At 43.8% G+C, this 16,054-nt stretch overlaps 1 protein-coding gene across 1 annotated transcript in view; it reads right to left on the bottom strand.

Moving 5' to 3' along the window:
• Positions 1 to 16,054, bottom strand: part of LOC124596367 (hexamerin-like) — a 46,007-nt gene that overhangs the window by 3,257 nt on the left and 26,696 nt on the right. The window contains exons 5-9 of the mRNA XM_047135475.1: positions 15,499 to 15,803; positions 9,760 to 9,918; positions 9,508 to 9,672; positions 9,287 to 9,415; positions 2,853 to 3,168 (exon numbers count right to left, since the gene is read on the bottom strand). Coding sequence (XP_046991431.1) covers positions 2,853 to 3,168; positions 9,287 to 9,415; positions 9,508 to 9,672; positions 9,760 to 9,918; positions 15,499 to 15,803 — 1,074 coding nt within the window. The remainder of the gene's footprint in view (positions 1 to 2,852; positions 3,169 to 9,286; positions 9,416 to 9,507; positions 9,673 to 9,759; positions 9,919 to 15,498; positions 15,804 to 16,054) is intronic.

Raw genomic sequence — 16,054 nt, 5'->3', positions numbered from 1 at the left:
TTGGTGGTACGCAAGTACATTTCAGGTGGTCGCATACAAGCAGACAAAACACGCATTAATATAAGTAAAATTATTCTCTTCCATTACTTTATTTTTAAAGCAAAATGGTAGTGACAAAAACTAATTAATAATAGTAGCACCTCTATAATCATAAAGAAAATACATTCACGCAGAATGTTTTGGACTGTGTGCACGACACAGGAAGATCGGATTGTAACTTGCCTACCCCTCCCACTTTCTTAATTAGTCGTCGCTGCCTTGGCAGGGAATGATTCTTTTTGTTTTGATGTCAGCGAATTTCTGATAGGGACTTGACGGTGGTTATTCGAAAGTTTTGATGCCGCTTTGCAACTGCTGCCAACTTACACGGTGTGCCAGTGTGTGTTATCACTACGCAGTGCATCGTTTATTGCTGATGTTATCGCTTTCTTGAGCGTTAGGGTAAATGGCATCGTGATACGAAGGAAGCTTTCTTCTGGAACCGAAATGAGCATATTACAACGAGTTGATTCTTGACTGTCATATGAAGCTTAAATTGACTGTGTGACTTATACGTGATTCTATTTTCAGTTAACCGCAAAGCAATTTTTAACCCAGGAAGCCACTTCTAAATTCAAGGGTGCAGTTAGAAAACATAAACCGACACTTAACCGCAAGTATGATGAAAACTCTTTTTAAGTTACAAGTACTGAAGAATAACTTTTTCGCATTCCCTACTCGTACATCATTGTTGGAAGGTACCCTACTATTACATCGTTGTTGGAAGATAATGAACTAACTCCGATGGAAGATTTACTTCGAGATATACGTTTAGAGGTACTTCAAGAAAGTTTTGGAAAGTGCTTTCCCAAATATGCAAGTGCATAGGCTTCCTTGGCTAGAGTCAGTCGACATAAAAGTTTTCTAAGTATCATACGGCGGAATAATGTGGAAAAAGAACTATACTGGAGGCGCTGAAGAAGGCCACTGTGATCGTGACTGAAACGTTGATTTCTCCAACATAGTTGTTTACATTATGACGTGATACGACACGAGAAGACTTTTATGTCTACTATCCCAAAGATCATGCAGAAGGCCTGTCTAAGTCGGTTGTCTCGTATGTCTAGGGACGCCCCGGACACCGGTAGTATACCAAACTGACTGTCGCTTGCCATACTGCCCGACAACCAGGTGTGATAGCCTGCGATGCCATTTCTTTTCTTTGGTTGTCATGTGCAGCACCCGTACAACATAGCGGTACGTAGATGATTTTCAACGCCTCGTTTTGTTGCCCTCAATTACAAGCTATCCTGGGCTTACATTTCAGCAAGATAATGGCCACCCACACACGGCGATGAGGAGGAGGAGGATATTGGTGTTTAACGTCCCGTCGACAACGAGGTCATTAGAGACGGAGCACAAGCTCGGATTAAGGAAGGATGGGAAAGGAAGTCGGCCGTGCCCTTTTCAAAGGAACCATCCCGGCATTTGCCTGGAGTGATCTAGGGAAATCACGGAAAACCTAAATCAGGATGGCCGGACGCGGGATTGAACCGTCGTCCTCCCGAATGCGAGTCCAGTGTGCTAACCACTGCGCCACCTCGCTACACACGGCGAGAGTTTCTACTGCTTGTCTTCTTACGTGCCAAACACTACCGTTGCCAGAATGGTCGCCGGATCTTTCCCCATCTGAGAATGTTTGAAGCATTATGGGCAGGGCCCTTCAGACATCTGGACAGAATTTGGTACAGTATCCATCAGGAAGACACTCAACAACTCTAGCAGCCAATGCCAAGCCTAATAGCTGGATCAGAGGTGGACCAATGCGTTATTGACTTGCTCAGTTTGTGTAGCTCTTTCTCTTGAATAAATCTTTACAAATTTTTTTGAAATTGTAATGGTTTGTTTGTTCGTATATGTACATCACATCAACCTATTTCCGTCCCGTTCCATAATTCCTTCCATGTGTGTAGTTTTTTTCGTCTGTGGGAAAAATTAATATTTGGGTCAACACTTGTGAAACTCTAATTCCTCTCTCTCAGACCCCACCCTATGGTTTAGTAAATCAAAATTTACGACGTAAATAAGTATATTTTATTTATCAGTAACCATTTTCCACGCAAAAATGAGAACATGGATTTTGTTGAATTACAGCGCCAACTACCAAGAATCAAAACAAATGTTTAAGGCAAAATATACGTAGTTTTTTAATGTAGAATCAGATTCGGCAATAAAAATGGGGGTTACCATTTGAAATTTTAAAGTTGCCTCCCGCCAAATCCCCTAGGGGCTGGGGAGCGGGCTAATTTTAGCACCAGCAAATGTCCCCCTCGAAAATAAACAACTTTGGATTCCACACATTTTTTCGTGTGAAGCTTATTTTTCGAGTTATCCTGGTTTGTCAACTTAAAATTTACACCATGTATATGAAGAAACCTTAACCTGCAATTCTGAGCCCGAAGGATAATACATATGCTGCCTTAGTTCTTGAATTTATATTTGTTTTCGGAAGGGCACAAGGTGTGAAAACCGGATGTGGAGATATGTAATGTATCCAATTTAAGACATTATGGGACTGGGCGAATGGTTAGTAAAATTATGACAAAAACTCTGGGGAAATGATGTCCACATTATTTAGAAAGAGTGTACGTACCGCCGATGGTTTTACTGCAGTAAATTTAACATCTAATGCACGTGGGATAATGTATGTAAGATAAGCTGTTAGCTTAAAGCCAAATGAAAATTCTAATGCGTCCATAAGGTGTATATGACGCTTGATAAATTAGTTGTGCGGATAAACAATGTGTTCACTATCCGCTGTTCAGTTTTGCTGTATTTGTAATCCTATGCGGCAAAGTGTAATGTGCACTTACCTTCGTATACGAAGCGATCAAATTCAACGAAGTACTGCCTAGCCTCGTCCACCGTCATCTCGTTGCCGTACGAGTCGTAGCGTGGTCCATAGAAGGTACGGAAGATGGCCTTGGTCGGCTTCTCGCTGGACACCTTGATGCGGTACGTGAAGGGTTTGTGGTTGAGGCGTGGCTGGCGGGCGAAGATCTTCACCTTCTCGGCTTCTTCGGCGCTGGATACTTTGAGCGTGTTGTCCACCTCGATATCGAAGGTCTCGAAAAACGTCACCAGTCGGTCGACGTCCACAGACTCGATTTTGACTCCAGGGAATTCCAGCTGTAAAGAAGCAGAGTTGGTTTGTGACTCATAAGCATAGAGTGGAGAAACAGCACCTAATACATGTATGGAACAAGAGCAGTCGATTCTGTGTTATCTGTGCTTGAGATGAAAGCAGTGTAGTATGTCTTTCCGTTACTCTAGAAAGAAAACTGACGCTGTTCACCAGCTGCAATGGAGAAACTGGAAAAGACAAAGCTCTGTGAAGTTACTGAAATCGTAAATTACTTTAAACATACGAGGCACGTCCGGAAAGCAAGTTCCGTTTGTATTTCTTTCCGCAGCAGCGATACAGTCGCATGATAGATGCGCTGAGTAAAGGAGGAATGATGGCCGTTGAGCTCTGGGTGCTTTTTAATACTACATGGTGCTTGTTTAGAAAGGCAAAGTTGATTAAAAATACCGCTGCCTGTGAAATTAGATATGTAATTTGTTTACTGGATGTGAAGATTTCTAAACCAGTCGATAGTCACCGACATACTTGTATTTCCGAGGTTTACAGAGAAACTTGGACGTCTGATTCAGTGGTAAGGAGATGGGTCCGCCAGTTCAAAGAAGGACGTGTTGTACATGGTGACGCAGGAAGTGGTCGTCCGTATTTAGTTAACCCTTTGTACTGCCACTTTGTAGTTCAGCAACATATCATTCAAGTCTCCATAAATAATTATTCTCGAATATTAGAGCACGAAATTTTCAGCGTTGCAGTGCTCCGACATTTCCTCTTCCTTTCTAAGTTCTCAACCTCCACCAAATATCTCTGCTGCGAGTATTCGTCAGTTGTTTTCCAAGGATACATGTACCTGAAGTCAGCTGTTTTTGATGAGGGAAAAATCGGAAAGAAGTGTTAAGTGAGACTGAACTGCCGGTATATTTAATAGGTAATTTTACGTGTATAAGTAAAGTTATTTCTTTATTGCAGTAATGCAACACTACGTGAATACGGTCCTCAAAAACCCACTATTTCATGCAAGACGCTCAAGATGAGAGACAGATAATAGTAATTTGCTTCCTGTTACAGACCCTATCTGGAACAGATTGTTTAAAACATCTCTGACAAAGAAACTCAGTGAAAAATTTGGTAAAGGACCTCTTGAGCAATACTTGGCTGTTAGTGAATACATGTGCTCAGCAAACCCTCGTAACAGCATGAGCCGGCGCATGCCAGACAAACCATACTATTAGGGTTATAAAAAGGGGTTTGTACATAATGCTGTATCAGGTTTTGATTACAGGCTGAAAGAGACAAACAGAATTTGGTAAGAGATAGAGATTCCACATATGGGAGCTTCCTCAAATATAGATATATGTCTAGCAAGGGACATTCCAAGATATCAGAATTATCATCTTTTTTTGATAATTATTTCAATTCCTTTGTTATGTGAACCAAGGGAGGTTCCTACCCTTTGTACTCTTAGAAGAAACTCTATTCCGAACTGTAATATGCCAGTTGTGAATGAAATACGGAAAAAGGACGTCAGTGGAGGAGAAGTTTCTGTGATTATTTGGACGGATAGTAAGACAGAAAATCTGGCATTAACATTTGCGTGAGAAACGCCTAAATGACAAGTGCCGCGTTATGACAAATCTCAGGGAAAGTATATTTCCATTTACAGGCCACTGATTGTTGGTGAATGTAATCGACATACTGGTGGGGTGATCTGACCGACAGTATTATGGGGAGATAAAGAGGAGCAAGAAATGACCTGTATGCATTTTTTACCATTTTATTGTTTGTTATATAAATGTGTGTAAAAAGAGAAAGCGCTTTCAAGGAAAACAATGACTTTAGCGGAATTTCGACATTATTTCGCAGAATTATTGCGCAGTCTAAACACAAGTGTTCAGTGGAAGAGGATATTCAAGAAAAGAAACATAAAGGCCCCACACAATATGTGCCACCAAAACCTCTACATCAGGTCCAAGTTGGTCATTAGACAATAGGGACAATAGGGACAAGAGGATTATATGAAAATTCCTGAAACGTTCAAGTTATGCACAAACCGCTTGTGAGAAGTGTTGCGTTGAATTCTGTTGCAACAACAATTGTTTCAAGAGATCTCATAGCAACTAACACCCCAGAAGTGCTATGTTTTTCACATGTAAAAATTATGGCTTGATATCGCAATGTTGCAGAAGAACTGCAACACTCACATTTGTCAATAAAAATAGTGTTACTCGAAAGCAACGACCTTTTTAATTATTTTTCCCTCGTACCATGCCTGCTGAAGAACATAATTTTAGCTATGTCGCTTGAAATTGTTGAGATATAAAGGTTAATGAAGAACTCGTAAAGGGGAACCGTTATTTCTACACTACCCGACTTTTCTAAAAATTTTACACAAGTTTCAAGGTCGCTTCTTCATAACATTGTTTCTGAAAAAGTGAGTTATCGAAAACTGTGCGATCGCTGGGTGACTAAAGCCGTACAGAGCAACATTCAAACACACACACACACACACACACACACACACACACACACATGAAAAAAGTCTGGACAGTGCAGTTGGTTTTTTTTGGCGCTTTACAATAAAGATGGGGATGAATTCCTAAGCAAGATAGTGACAGTGAGCAGGGATGAGTCTCGGATCGGTTATGAAACCCCTCAGTCGTAACAACAACCAATGAAATGGAGGCTCACTGCATCACCAGTGAAGATTAAACCTAATCAATTCTTGACACCTCGGAAAGTCAAGTTTACAGTCTTTTGGCACAGACGCGGCGTCCTAATGTTGCATTTTTTTTACTGCGAGTCGAACAATCATTGCAAATGCTTACTTTGAGACGAGAATGAGCGCTGCGGAAAGCTCACATACAGTACTGTTTTGATTAACGTCAGTATCCGACGTCACTCACCCTGCGAACAACTCTCACTGTACTTCGTCTGGACCGAGCGAGGTGGCGCAGTGGTCAGCACACTGGATTCACATTCTGGAGGACGACGGTTCAAACCTGCGTTCGGCAATCCTGATTTAGGTTTTCCTTGATTTCACTAAAATCGCTTCAGGCAAATGCCGAGATGGTTCCTTTGAAAGGGCACGGCAGACTTCTCTCCCCAATCCTTCCCTAATGCGATGGGGCCGATGACCTCGCTGTTTTGCCGCGCGGGATTAGCCGAGCGGTCTCAGGCGCTGCAGTCATAGACTGTGCGGCTGGTCCCGGCGGAGGTTCGAGTCCTCCCTCGGGCATGTGTGTGTGTGTGTGTGTTTGTCCTTAGGCTAACTTAGGTTAAGTAGTGTGTAAGCTTAGGGACTCGTGACCTTAGCAGTTAAGTCCCATAAGATTTCACACACATTTGAACATAAGATTTCACACACCTCGCTGTTTGGTCCCGTTCCCAAAATCAACCAACCAACCAACCGACTTCGTCTGGAGCTGATTTGACCGCTATTCGTACAGCTCTGACGTCGCCCCTATAGACTTCCACTTTTCTGCACCTGAAAACGTTCTTTGGTGGTTAAAAATTCAACAACAACGTCGATCTCGAAGACCATATTACCACATGGTTGTGAGACAACGAAGGCGGCAGCGTTCTATGAGGAAAGCATACAAATCCTCGTGCCAGGCTACGACAAGTTGAAAGACGCCAAGCTCTCCTGGCTTGTCCCCTTCCATTTTTTGCCTTGATTCAGTTTTTTCTCACACTGATGACCACACAGTTGAGCGCCGCACAATCCAAACATCAATTTTTTCTCGTGAAGTTCCCGAGTGGTGACGGCGAATTAAGGTCACTGGAGTAGTGAAATCTGGAATGAGAGCTATGATTTTCTAAAGACAGAAAATGGATGACAAGGCTGGCGTACTTTGTTAGGCATGGGACGATGTGTGGTGGCAAGTTATCTGAGCGAGAGGAGGAGTGTAACTTCTCACTCGTCGCAACGCAGTGGATGCCTAGCTTTCTTTGTAGCGGTACGAGCAAGTTATCTGGGACATGGGTACCACCTGCGATGTGGCCTTAGTGCACTGGGGTCCGCTGCACGCCTACCAGATGACGTCCAAATGGCTGCATTGCCTGCATCAGCTCTGCGTCCAAAGGGGTCGACAATACGGCGCCCACGGGAACAGTGCGGTCCATCGGCCAGATATAGTTTCAGGCCTATACTTCCCCACGTATAGACCGAAAAACGCCATCTGATTGACGCGTGCTGACGCAAAAGAGCGCACTCCGAATCTGGAGGGACAACCCACGATAGGAGGAACATTTGTTGTAATGGCTTGGATGGGAAAGGAGCGGCAGAATCTGAGTGTGATTAGTAGCTGTTTCTGTGTCCTCCCACGATTGAAGGTCTTCCTGCGCAGTGGGGGACAAGGCACTAATATTATGGTGTGAGGGTGAAGTGAGGAGTTTTCTGGCATTTGATAATGGACAGCTGGAGAGATCGGTCGTGTCTCACTTCTGGACCGCCAAAGCGAACCGCAAAGTTCTTCACATCTGGTCAGCCAGAGTGAAGGTGATCATATAAGAGTTACTGTTACGGTAATCCGGGAAGCGCCTATCTGTTACCATTTGGTGACAACAGTCGGGATTGTTTGTCCTTTCGCGCTTGCGCTGTTTCGGTCGGGTCATTAACCATGGGAGCGGACCCCACTGAGAGCAACTGCACGCAACATAATACCCGTGCTCCGAGGTGTCGGTAAGTGGCCAGTCTTGCAGACTGGTAACGTATTTGCAGCACTGGCGCAGCAGGTTGTCTAGTTAATTGGACCCCTCCCAGCTTACGCTTTCGTCTTGTCGCCAAACACAGACACTGCTTGCGTGTATGATCTGTTCCAAGGACTCTCATTCCCGATCAACATTGTTCATAATAGTCAGGGGTAACGTGTTAAGGCATACTCTTACTCACAAAGTTTGTAGGGCTCTATAACGTGATAGTTGATCTCACTCCTGTATGCAAATGCCGCTGTGGACGAGCGGTTCTACGCGCTTCAGTCCGGAAGCGCGCTGCTGCTATGGTCGCAGGTTCGAATCCTGCCTGACTAATGACCTCAGATGTTAAGTCCCATAGTGCTAAGAGCCATTTGAACCTTTTTTTTTGTAAATGCAGCCAACATCTCAATATCTAAGTTACATTGTTCTTGGAACTTCCTAGCAGATTAAAAATAAGTGCCATACCGAGACTCGAACTCGGGACCTTTGCCTTCACGGGCGAGTGCTCTACCGACTGAGCTGCCCAAGCCCGACTCACGACCCGTCCTCACAGCTTTACATCCGCCAGTACCTCGTCTTTTCGTCGGTAGAGCACTTGCTCGCGAAAGGCAAAGGTCCCGAGTTCGAGTGTCGGTATGGCACACAGTTTTAATCTGCCAGGAAGCTTCATAACAGCACACTCGTCGCTGCAGAGTAAATATTTAATTCTAGTTACATTGTTCTTATTTACATTCTATTCAATATTTTTGTGGTGTAGTACTTTAGGAATTCTCGCAACAAATCACTTTGTGATACCAACATCTCTGTGTTACTTAAAAGTTGAATTTCACCTTTATCATCAGCTCCCGTTGCCCGATACGAGTGATCAGCTATTAAATGATCACAAATAGATTCATGTCGAAGGCGCAACTCTTCAACTGACCACAAACAGGGCCATATCATGATTTTCCCCATAAATTGTCTGTTGTGTGATAGGAACTGTGGTAATTAAAGTGGGGTTGAGAGTATTAGCCGAAATAATACGGATTTATTTAATGAATTTGGGTGACATGTCCACCTCTCAACCCCGGCATTTTGCAAAGTGCCTACAAAATGTAGGCAGCAGCCTTTAGTCGCATTTTTTTTAATTATTTTGCCTATTGGCTACCAGTTTCGGCACATAGTACGATCCTCAGGCAATCCCGTAGTCACGCACAGTCACCAGGCTCGCTTTCCAAGTAGGTCTGTCAAATATTTGATACATCTGCTTGGGAAGCGACAATGACGATTGAATGCCAGAGAATGGCCTGAGGATGATACTATGTGCCGAAGCTGGTGGCCACTAGGGAAAATAATAAAAAAATTGCTGCCATAGACTGAAACTTGTATTATTTTCAAAAAAATTGGTAAGGCTAACAATAGCTCTCCCGGTAGGGAATTTTCTGTCGGATGTGAACATGCGGTAAGACTGTTCTAGAACTACCTCTAACTTACCTCTCGTCTCGTGTACGGTTTAAGATAGTTCTGGTACTCCTGGAAAACTCTCAACACTCTCTTGACAATCTGGTAGTACAATGGGTCACGGAGCATGGTTTCATATTTCCCAAATACTGTGCCGGCGACCTGTGAACAGAAATGAACGACATTTTCTCCATGTCTAGTTTGAAGCTGGTAATTTCTGTGCGGTTCTGTTAGACCATGCCTTAGACACTTACTCCATATCGCTGTGCGGGTTCGAGGTATTTGCCAAAGAACGACAGGAGGTCGTTGTAGACGGAACCGTAGTACCTGGGGTGGATGGAGTCGGCGTTGTTCTGGATCATGTTCGCCAGCATGTTGATTGCTTCGCTTGGCTTGTACCTGAACCTGCCGTCTATTGCCTGCGGCAGAAAACGAATTTCGTCAGGAAGTCTGACTTGCGAATCTGTTACACAGAGACAAAAGAGGAAGGGAGTTCAGGTACTCACGTGTATGGCGAGGCCCATGTCGATAGCCTCGAGCACTCTGTACTCGCTAAACCAGATCCTTTGCAGGGCGGTGAGGTCACCCTCCGGAATGTTTAGTTTTGCAGGACGCACGGGAATTTCGACGCCGTTCTGCAGCCTGAGCTCAGGGTAGTAGGCAGTCTGGAAAGGAAACGAAGCCGATCTTAATAGCACGCGCAAACTCCAACTCATAACAGCTCTCCACAGAAAGTGGCACCATCTTTCAACTCTTACATTTAAACTACATAATGGAATTTACAAAAATCAAACAATGGAAAATCCAGGATGGATTATAACAATACCAGAGAAGGAAAGTTGCTACTCACCATATAGCGGAGATGCTAAGTCGCGATAGACGCAACTATAGCTTTCGGCTATTAAGGCCTTTGTCAGTAGTAGACACACATACACACACACGCACACACACACGCACACGCACACACACACACACACACACACACACACACACACACACACACACACACACACACGCAAACGCAACTTGCATACACGTCTGCAGTCTCAGAGGTGTGGTTTCAGCTCTCTGAGACTGCAGACGTGTATGCAAGTTGCGTTTGCGTGTGTGTGTGTGTGTGTGTGTGTGTGTGTGTGTGTGTGCGTGTGTGTATGTGTGTCTACTATTGACAAAGGCCTTAATAGCCGAAAGCTATAGTTGTGTGAATCTTTTTGTTGTGCCTATCGCGACTCAATGGAAATTACAAATACATCTAGCAGTAACTAATGAACTACCAATTAGATTATTAATATCATTCAGTCGTATGTTGCCACACGTTTACGTTTTAATGTTTCCATGATTTTATGATTCCCTTCTTTCAGTTTCTATAGTTTTATAATTCCCATTTTCCCCTTCTTTGCCTTGATATATCTCCACAATGTGACAGTAATATGTTAAGTAGGACCGTAGATGTAGGGTGTGTGAAGTACAGATTGCTGTGCTTTGTTTGGAGTGTGATAATACACTCAAGCGGCAACGAAACTGGTATAGGCATCCGTATTCAAATACAGAGATATCTAAACATGCAAAATACGGTACTGCGATCGGCACCGCCAATACGAGTATAAAATAAAAAGTGTCTGGAGTGGTTGTTAGATCCGTTACTGCTGCTACAAAGGCACGCTATCAAGATTTAAGTGAGTACGAACGTGGTGATATAGTCGGCGCTCGAGCGACGGGATACAGCATGTCGGAGGTAGCGATGAAGTGGGGTTTATCCCGTACGACCATTTCACGAGTGTATCATGAATAGCAGGAATCCGGTAAAACGTCAAATCACCAACATCGCTGCGGCCGGAAAATAATCCTTGTAGAACGGGACCAGCGACGACTGAAGAGAATTTTTTTAACGTGACGGAAGTGCAACCCTTCCGCAGACTATTGCAGATTTCAATGCTGGGCCATCAACAAGTGTCAGCGTGCGAACCATTCAACGAAACATCATCTATATGGGCTTTCGGAGCCGAAGGCCCACTCGTGTACCCTCGATGACTGCTTGACATAAACTTTTACCCCTCGCCTGGGCCAGTCAACACCGCCATTCGATTGTTCATGACTGGAAACATGCTGCCTGGTCGAACGAGTCGCGTTTCAAATTGTGTCGAGCGAATGGACGTGTACGGGTATGGAGACAACCTCATGAATCCATGGACCCTGCTCTTGGCTCTATAATGGTGTGGGACGTGTACATCGGGAGTAATGTAGGACACCTGATACGTCTAGATACGACTCTGACAGGTGACACGTACGTAAGCATCCTGTCTGACCACCTGCATCCATTCATGTCGATTGTGCATTCCGATGGACTTGGGCAGTTTCAGCAGGACAATGTGACACCCCACACGTTCAGAATTGCTACACAGTGACTCCAGAAACACTCTTCTGAGTTTAAACACTTCCGCTGGCCAGCAACCTCCCCAGGCATGAGTATTATTGAGCGTATCTGGGATGCCTTGCTACATGCTGGCGGTACTTCTGCGTGCTCACGTGGGCGCTACACGATATGAGGCAGATGTTTCTTTGGCTCTTCAGTGTATTTAACTCGTTCAAGCTGGCGTGTACCACCGGTGGCTTACTGTCGATTCTACCAATTATGCTACTAGCAATACACTTACGCATGGTGTATTGCCTTTCACGTAGGCGCAACGAACAACTGTGAGTAAAATTTTGTGTGACCCTTCAACGAGAGACCTTCCCCTGCAAATCATATATCTCATAATTTGTGATTCATTTAATGTACCATTATTTTATGTGATAACTGTTGTTTGAAAAAATGAACTTACGCCACTTTCAAAATAAAAAGTCAGTATGTTAAAACAGTAGTAGCTTGTGGCGTTTGAATACGGCCACCGCATCACTGAGAAAACGTGAAAATCAGCGCTGCCAAAAGAAGGATAGCATGAATATTCGCGTCACCCCATTGCGAAAAACATAATTCTTGGCGCCAGCGTGAACGTGTTATGAAGAAAAGATAAAGCAGCATTCTTGAATGGGGCGAAGAAACTACCCTTAAATGAAGAATTTGCTAGTATCCAAGTTTAGAGTGTGGAACGCATTTGACAAACTATATGAAAAAAATAGTTGTAGCAACCTGTTAACTGCGAATGCGGGACTGAGAAGAATATGACGTGGAAAAGTTATCGAAAAACAAATGATATTAGTATAGAATCTTTAGCTTCATTGGTGGCACTCGCAAGAGCATTTAAGAACAAATGCATTACAAATGCAGTACAAGAGCATTTAAGTACAAAGTGCATGAAGGTAGTAAAACCTTCTAGAAGGAATTGAAGTGCAAGAAACCAGTTTTCTGATAAACCATTCAGCCCCATACACACATACATAAGGTAGGATGAGTAAAAGAGAATCTACATCTACATCCATACTCCGCAAGCCACCTGACGGTGTGTGGCGGAGGGTACCTTGAGTACCTCTATCGGTTCTCCCTTCTATTCCAGTCTCGTATTGTTCGTGGAAAGAAGGATTGTCGGTATGCCTCTGTGTGGACTCTAATCTCTCTGATTTTATCCTCATGGTCTCTTCGCGAGATACACGTAGGAGGGAGCAATATACTGCTTGACTCTTCGGTGAAGGTATGTTCTCGAAACTTTGACAAAAGCCCGTACCGAGCTATTGAGCGTCTCTCCTGCAGAATAGTGGGTTTATAATCAAATTTTGTATTCAGTTACTTGTATTACGAGTTATTGAATGGTTTTACTTTACAATTCGTGCGCTGTACTTATTCTCTTTGAAACATGAAAATAAAATGGCTCTGATGTAATTTTTGTACATAGGCCCTTTGCCCGTATAAGAAAATTGGGATAAATAAAGGACTGGACTACACCGCGCAATTAGATAGCCAGTGTATGAGAAACCATTACCAAAGTTAAAGACAGGTTAATGATACATTTGCAAAGATTTCGTGGAACTGAAGACCCAACAGTGGACAAAAGCACAGGGTGTTTATAAATGAATATCGGGGTTTTAACGCTTTATAATATTTATTATATTAAACTTACAATTATAAATGATGTGTTAAATGAAAGAGCAACTCAAACAGTTTTACCAAGAACCTTATAAATGTTCAATGTGAGCACCATTTGTCACGCGGCACACATCAAGTTTATAGCCGAGTTCTTGCCAAATGTTGATAAGTATGTCATCAGTGATAGTAGCAACAGCTACTTCAATCCGGTTTCTTAATTCAGGGAGATCAGCTGGTAGCGAAGGCTCGTACACACGATCCTTGATGAAGCCCCAAAGGAAAAAATCGCATGGCATTAGGTCAGGTGAACGTGGAGGCCATGCAAAGAAAGCCCTGTCATTGGGGCCCTTGTGGCCTATCCAGCGCTTGGGTACAGTGAAGTTCAACCAATCGTGTACTTCGCTATACCATTGAGGTGGTGCACCATCTTGCTGGAAAATGAAGTTCTCTGACTCATCTTCTTCCAACTGAGAGAAGAGCCATTGCTCTAGTGTGTCAAGGTAGGAAGTGCCAGTTACAGTAGGTTCACCAAAAAAGAAAGGCCCATAAACTTTCCGCTGGGATACGGCACAAAAAACAGTCACTTTAGGGGAATCTCGTTACATTTGTACCACCTCGTGAGGATTTTCTGAGCCCCAGATGCGCACATTGTGGGTGTTAACATGTCTACTACGGTAAAAGGACGATTCATCACTGAAGACAACATGATCCAGAAAATCTTCATCGTCATGAAACAACATTTCGTTTGTGAAGTTGGTACATAATCCATTGTCTGCCGGCTTTAGAGCCTGTAATAACTGTAAACAGTAAGGACGTAGTTGTACGCATTTTCTTAAAACTTTCCAAACAGTCGACACGGGGACTTGTAATTCATGACTAGCCTTCCGGACTGAGTTCTTTGGGTTATGAGTGAACGAGTCTCTCACTTGCTCAAACAGTCTCTTCACTATTTCTTGGTCGTCATGTGCTCTTCCCTTTACAAAGACAGCCGGTATTTTCAAATTGATGATACCATCTACGAATGCTATTATCACTTGGAGGATCACAACCGAACTTCAGCCGGAACGCGCGTTGCACAGGAACTACTGATTCGGTCTTTGCAAACTGCAAAACACAAAACGCTTTCTGTTCACTAGTCGCCATCTTCGCTACTACCGCTGTCTAGCGGATTGCGGTGGAAACATAGCACGCTGCGCATGCGCACTGGTGCCAAACACAACTGTCTGCGTTGCTCTTTCATTTGACATATCATTTATAACTGTAAGTGTAATGTAATAAATATTATAAAGCGTTAAAACCCCAAATTCATTTATAAACACCCTGTAAATGTGAAGCTTGTAAGGGCAGAAAAATGATGTATTCAATTATCTAGATTTTATTCCTTTACGGGCTAGCTCTTACAGTTTAAATATATGTCCAGTGCGACCCAGTGATGGAAGACTTGTGAATGCAAAAAATGAACTATGAAGCGAAAATCTTGTGTGAAATGTGTAGAGAACGAAGAGTGTATTCCAAGAGAACGTTACATAAGACACAAAGAGCTATTGCAAGCAAATGAAAATTATAAAAGGGCGAAGAAATACAGAAGGTGGTGGAAAGTGTGTGCTTTTTTTGAATAATGCCTAGAGCGATAATGCCAAGATATCATCAGGTAGGAGGCCAGGGGAGAATCACAGCAGCTGTACATAGGAGGTGTGCAGGTGTCAGTAGGTAGGAGTGCTAAGCACACAAACCACGAAAACAGAAGAATTCTTAGGCAATTGTTGTTGTCGTGGACTTCAGTACGAAGACTGGTTCAGTGCAACTTTCCACTGCAGAGCTCCATGTCCTCGGGAAATATAATGGCTTGCTTCCAGCCTTTCGCAGTACCAACATAGACAAGATCATGTCGGTCAACGTCAGAAGGCCCAAATCAGTCAATCATCCAGAGACTGTTGGCCCTGCAACTTCAGAAAAGGATGTTACCCCTCTTCAGGAACATCTCTGTAGACATCCCTCCCCATGTGGCTGCACGTGTATCGCTGAGGCATGCAAGCCACCTCACTACGCCAAGATCCATGGCTTGTAGGGGTCTTAGAAATAGATCGTAAGGACGATGGAAATAGTTATGTTGTGGGAAGATAGGGAAGAGGGAGGAATGTTGCATGGAACACGAGACAAGAGGAGACAGTCATAGCCATACTGTGAATGCCCGTCAGAGGTGAGTTTGTAAAGAAATGCCTACCAGTGAGACTTTGTCGTCGTTGATAGGGGAGACATCTGGCAGGCCGAGCGACAACCTCTCGAGGAAGTAGCGGGCGAACAGTTGCCGCAGGACTTGGTAGAAGACGTCACCGCGGGCTTTTCCGTACTCCATGGTGTAGTTGGAAGCGCTGAGGAAGTACGGGAAGCGGTAGTTGAAGTCTGCAAAGAACTCGTTGAGTCCGACATCTTCCAGGTAGTACGAGAGCCTCTGGTCGGGTGTGTGGGCAGTCGGATAGCCAGTGTAGTTGGCCAGGATGTAGTAGGGCTTCCCGCCGGAGGCGTATCCTGTGAACAGACACCACACCTTTCAGTGACGCAGTCCAGGTACATAGAGTGAAATAGTGCTATCTGGTTCTGACAGATATTTCTTGTATTACGTACATTATCATGTTTTGTCACATTACTTGCTCTGTCAGTAAAGTCATAGCAGAACATTATAATGTTGTCAAGGATATAACAAAGAGTCATCTTTGGTGTTCAGAATGAGATTTCCACTCTGCAGCTTAGTGTGCGCTGTTAAGAAACTTCCTGGCAGA

This window comes from Schistocerca americana, chromosome 2 (assembly GCF_021461395.2).
Source record: "Schistocerca americana isolate TAMUIC-IGC-003095 chromosome 2, iqSchAmer2.1, whole genome shotgun sequence".
Classification (NCBI taxonomy): domain Eukaryota; kingdom Metazoa; phylum Arthropoda; class Insecta; order Orthoptera; family Acrididae; genus Schistocerca; species Schistocerca americana.
The sequence above is the reverse complement of the archived record's forward strand: the minus strand, read 5'-3'. Positions and strand labels throughout refer to the sequence as shown.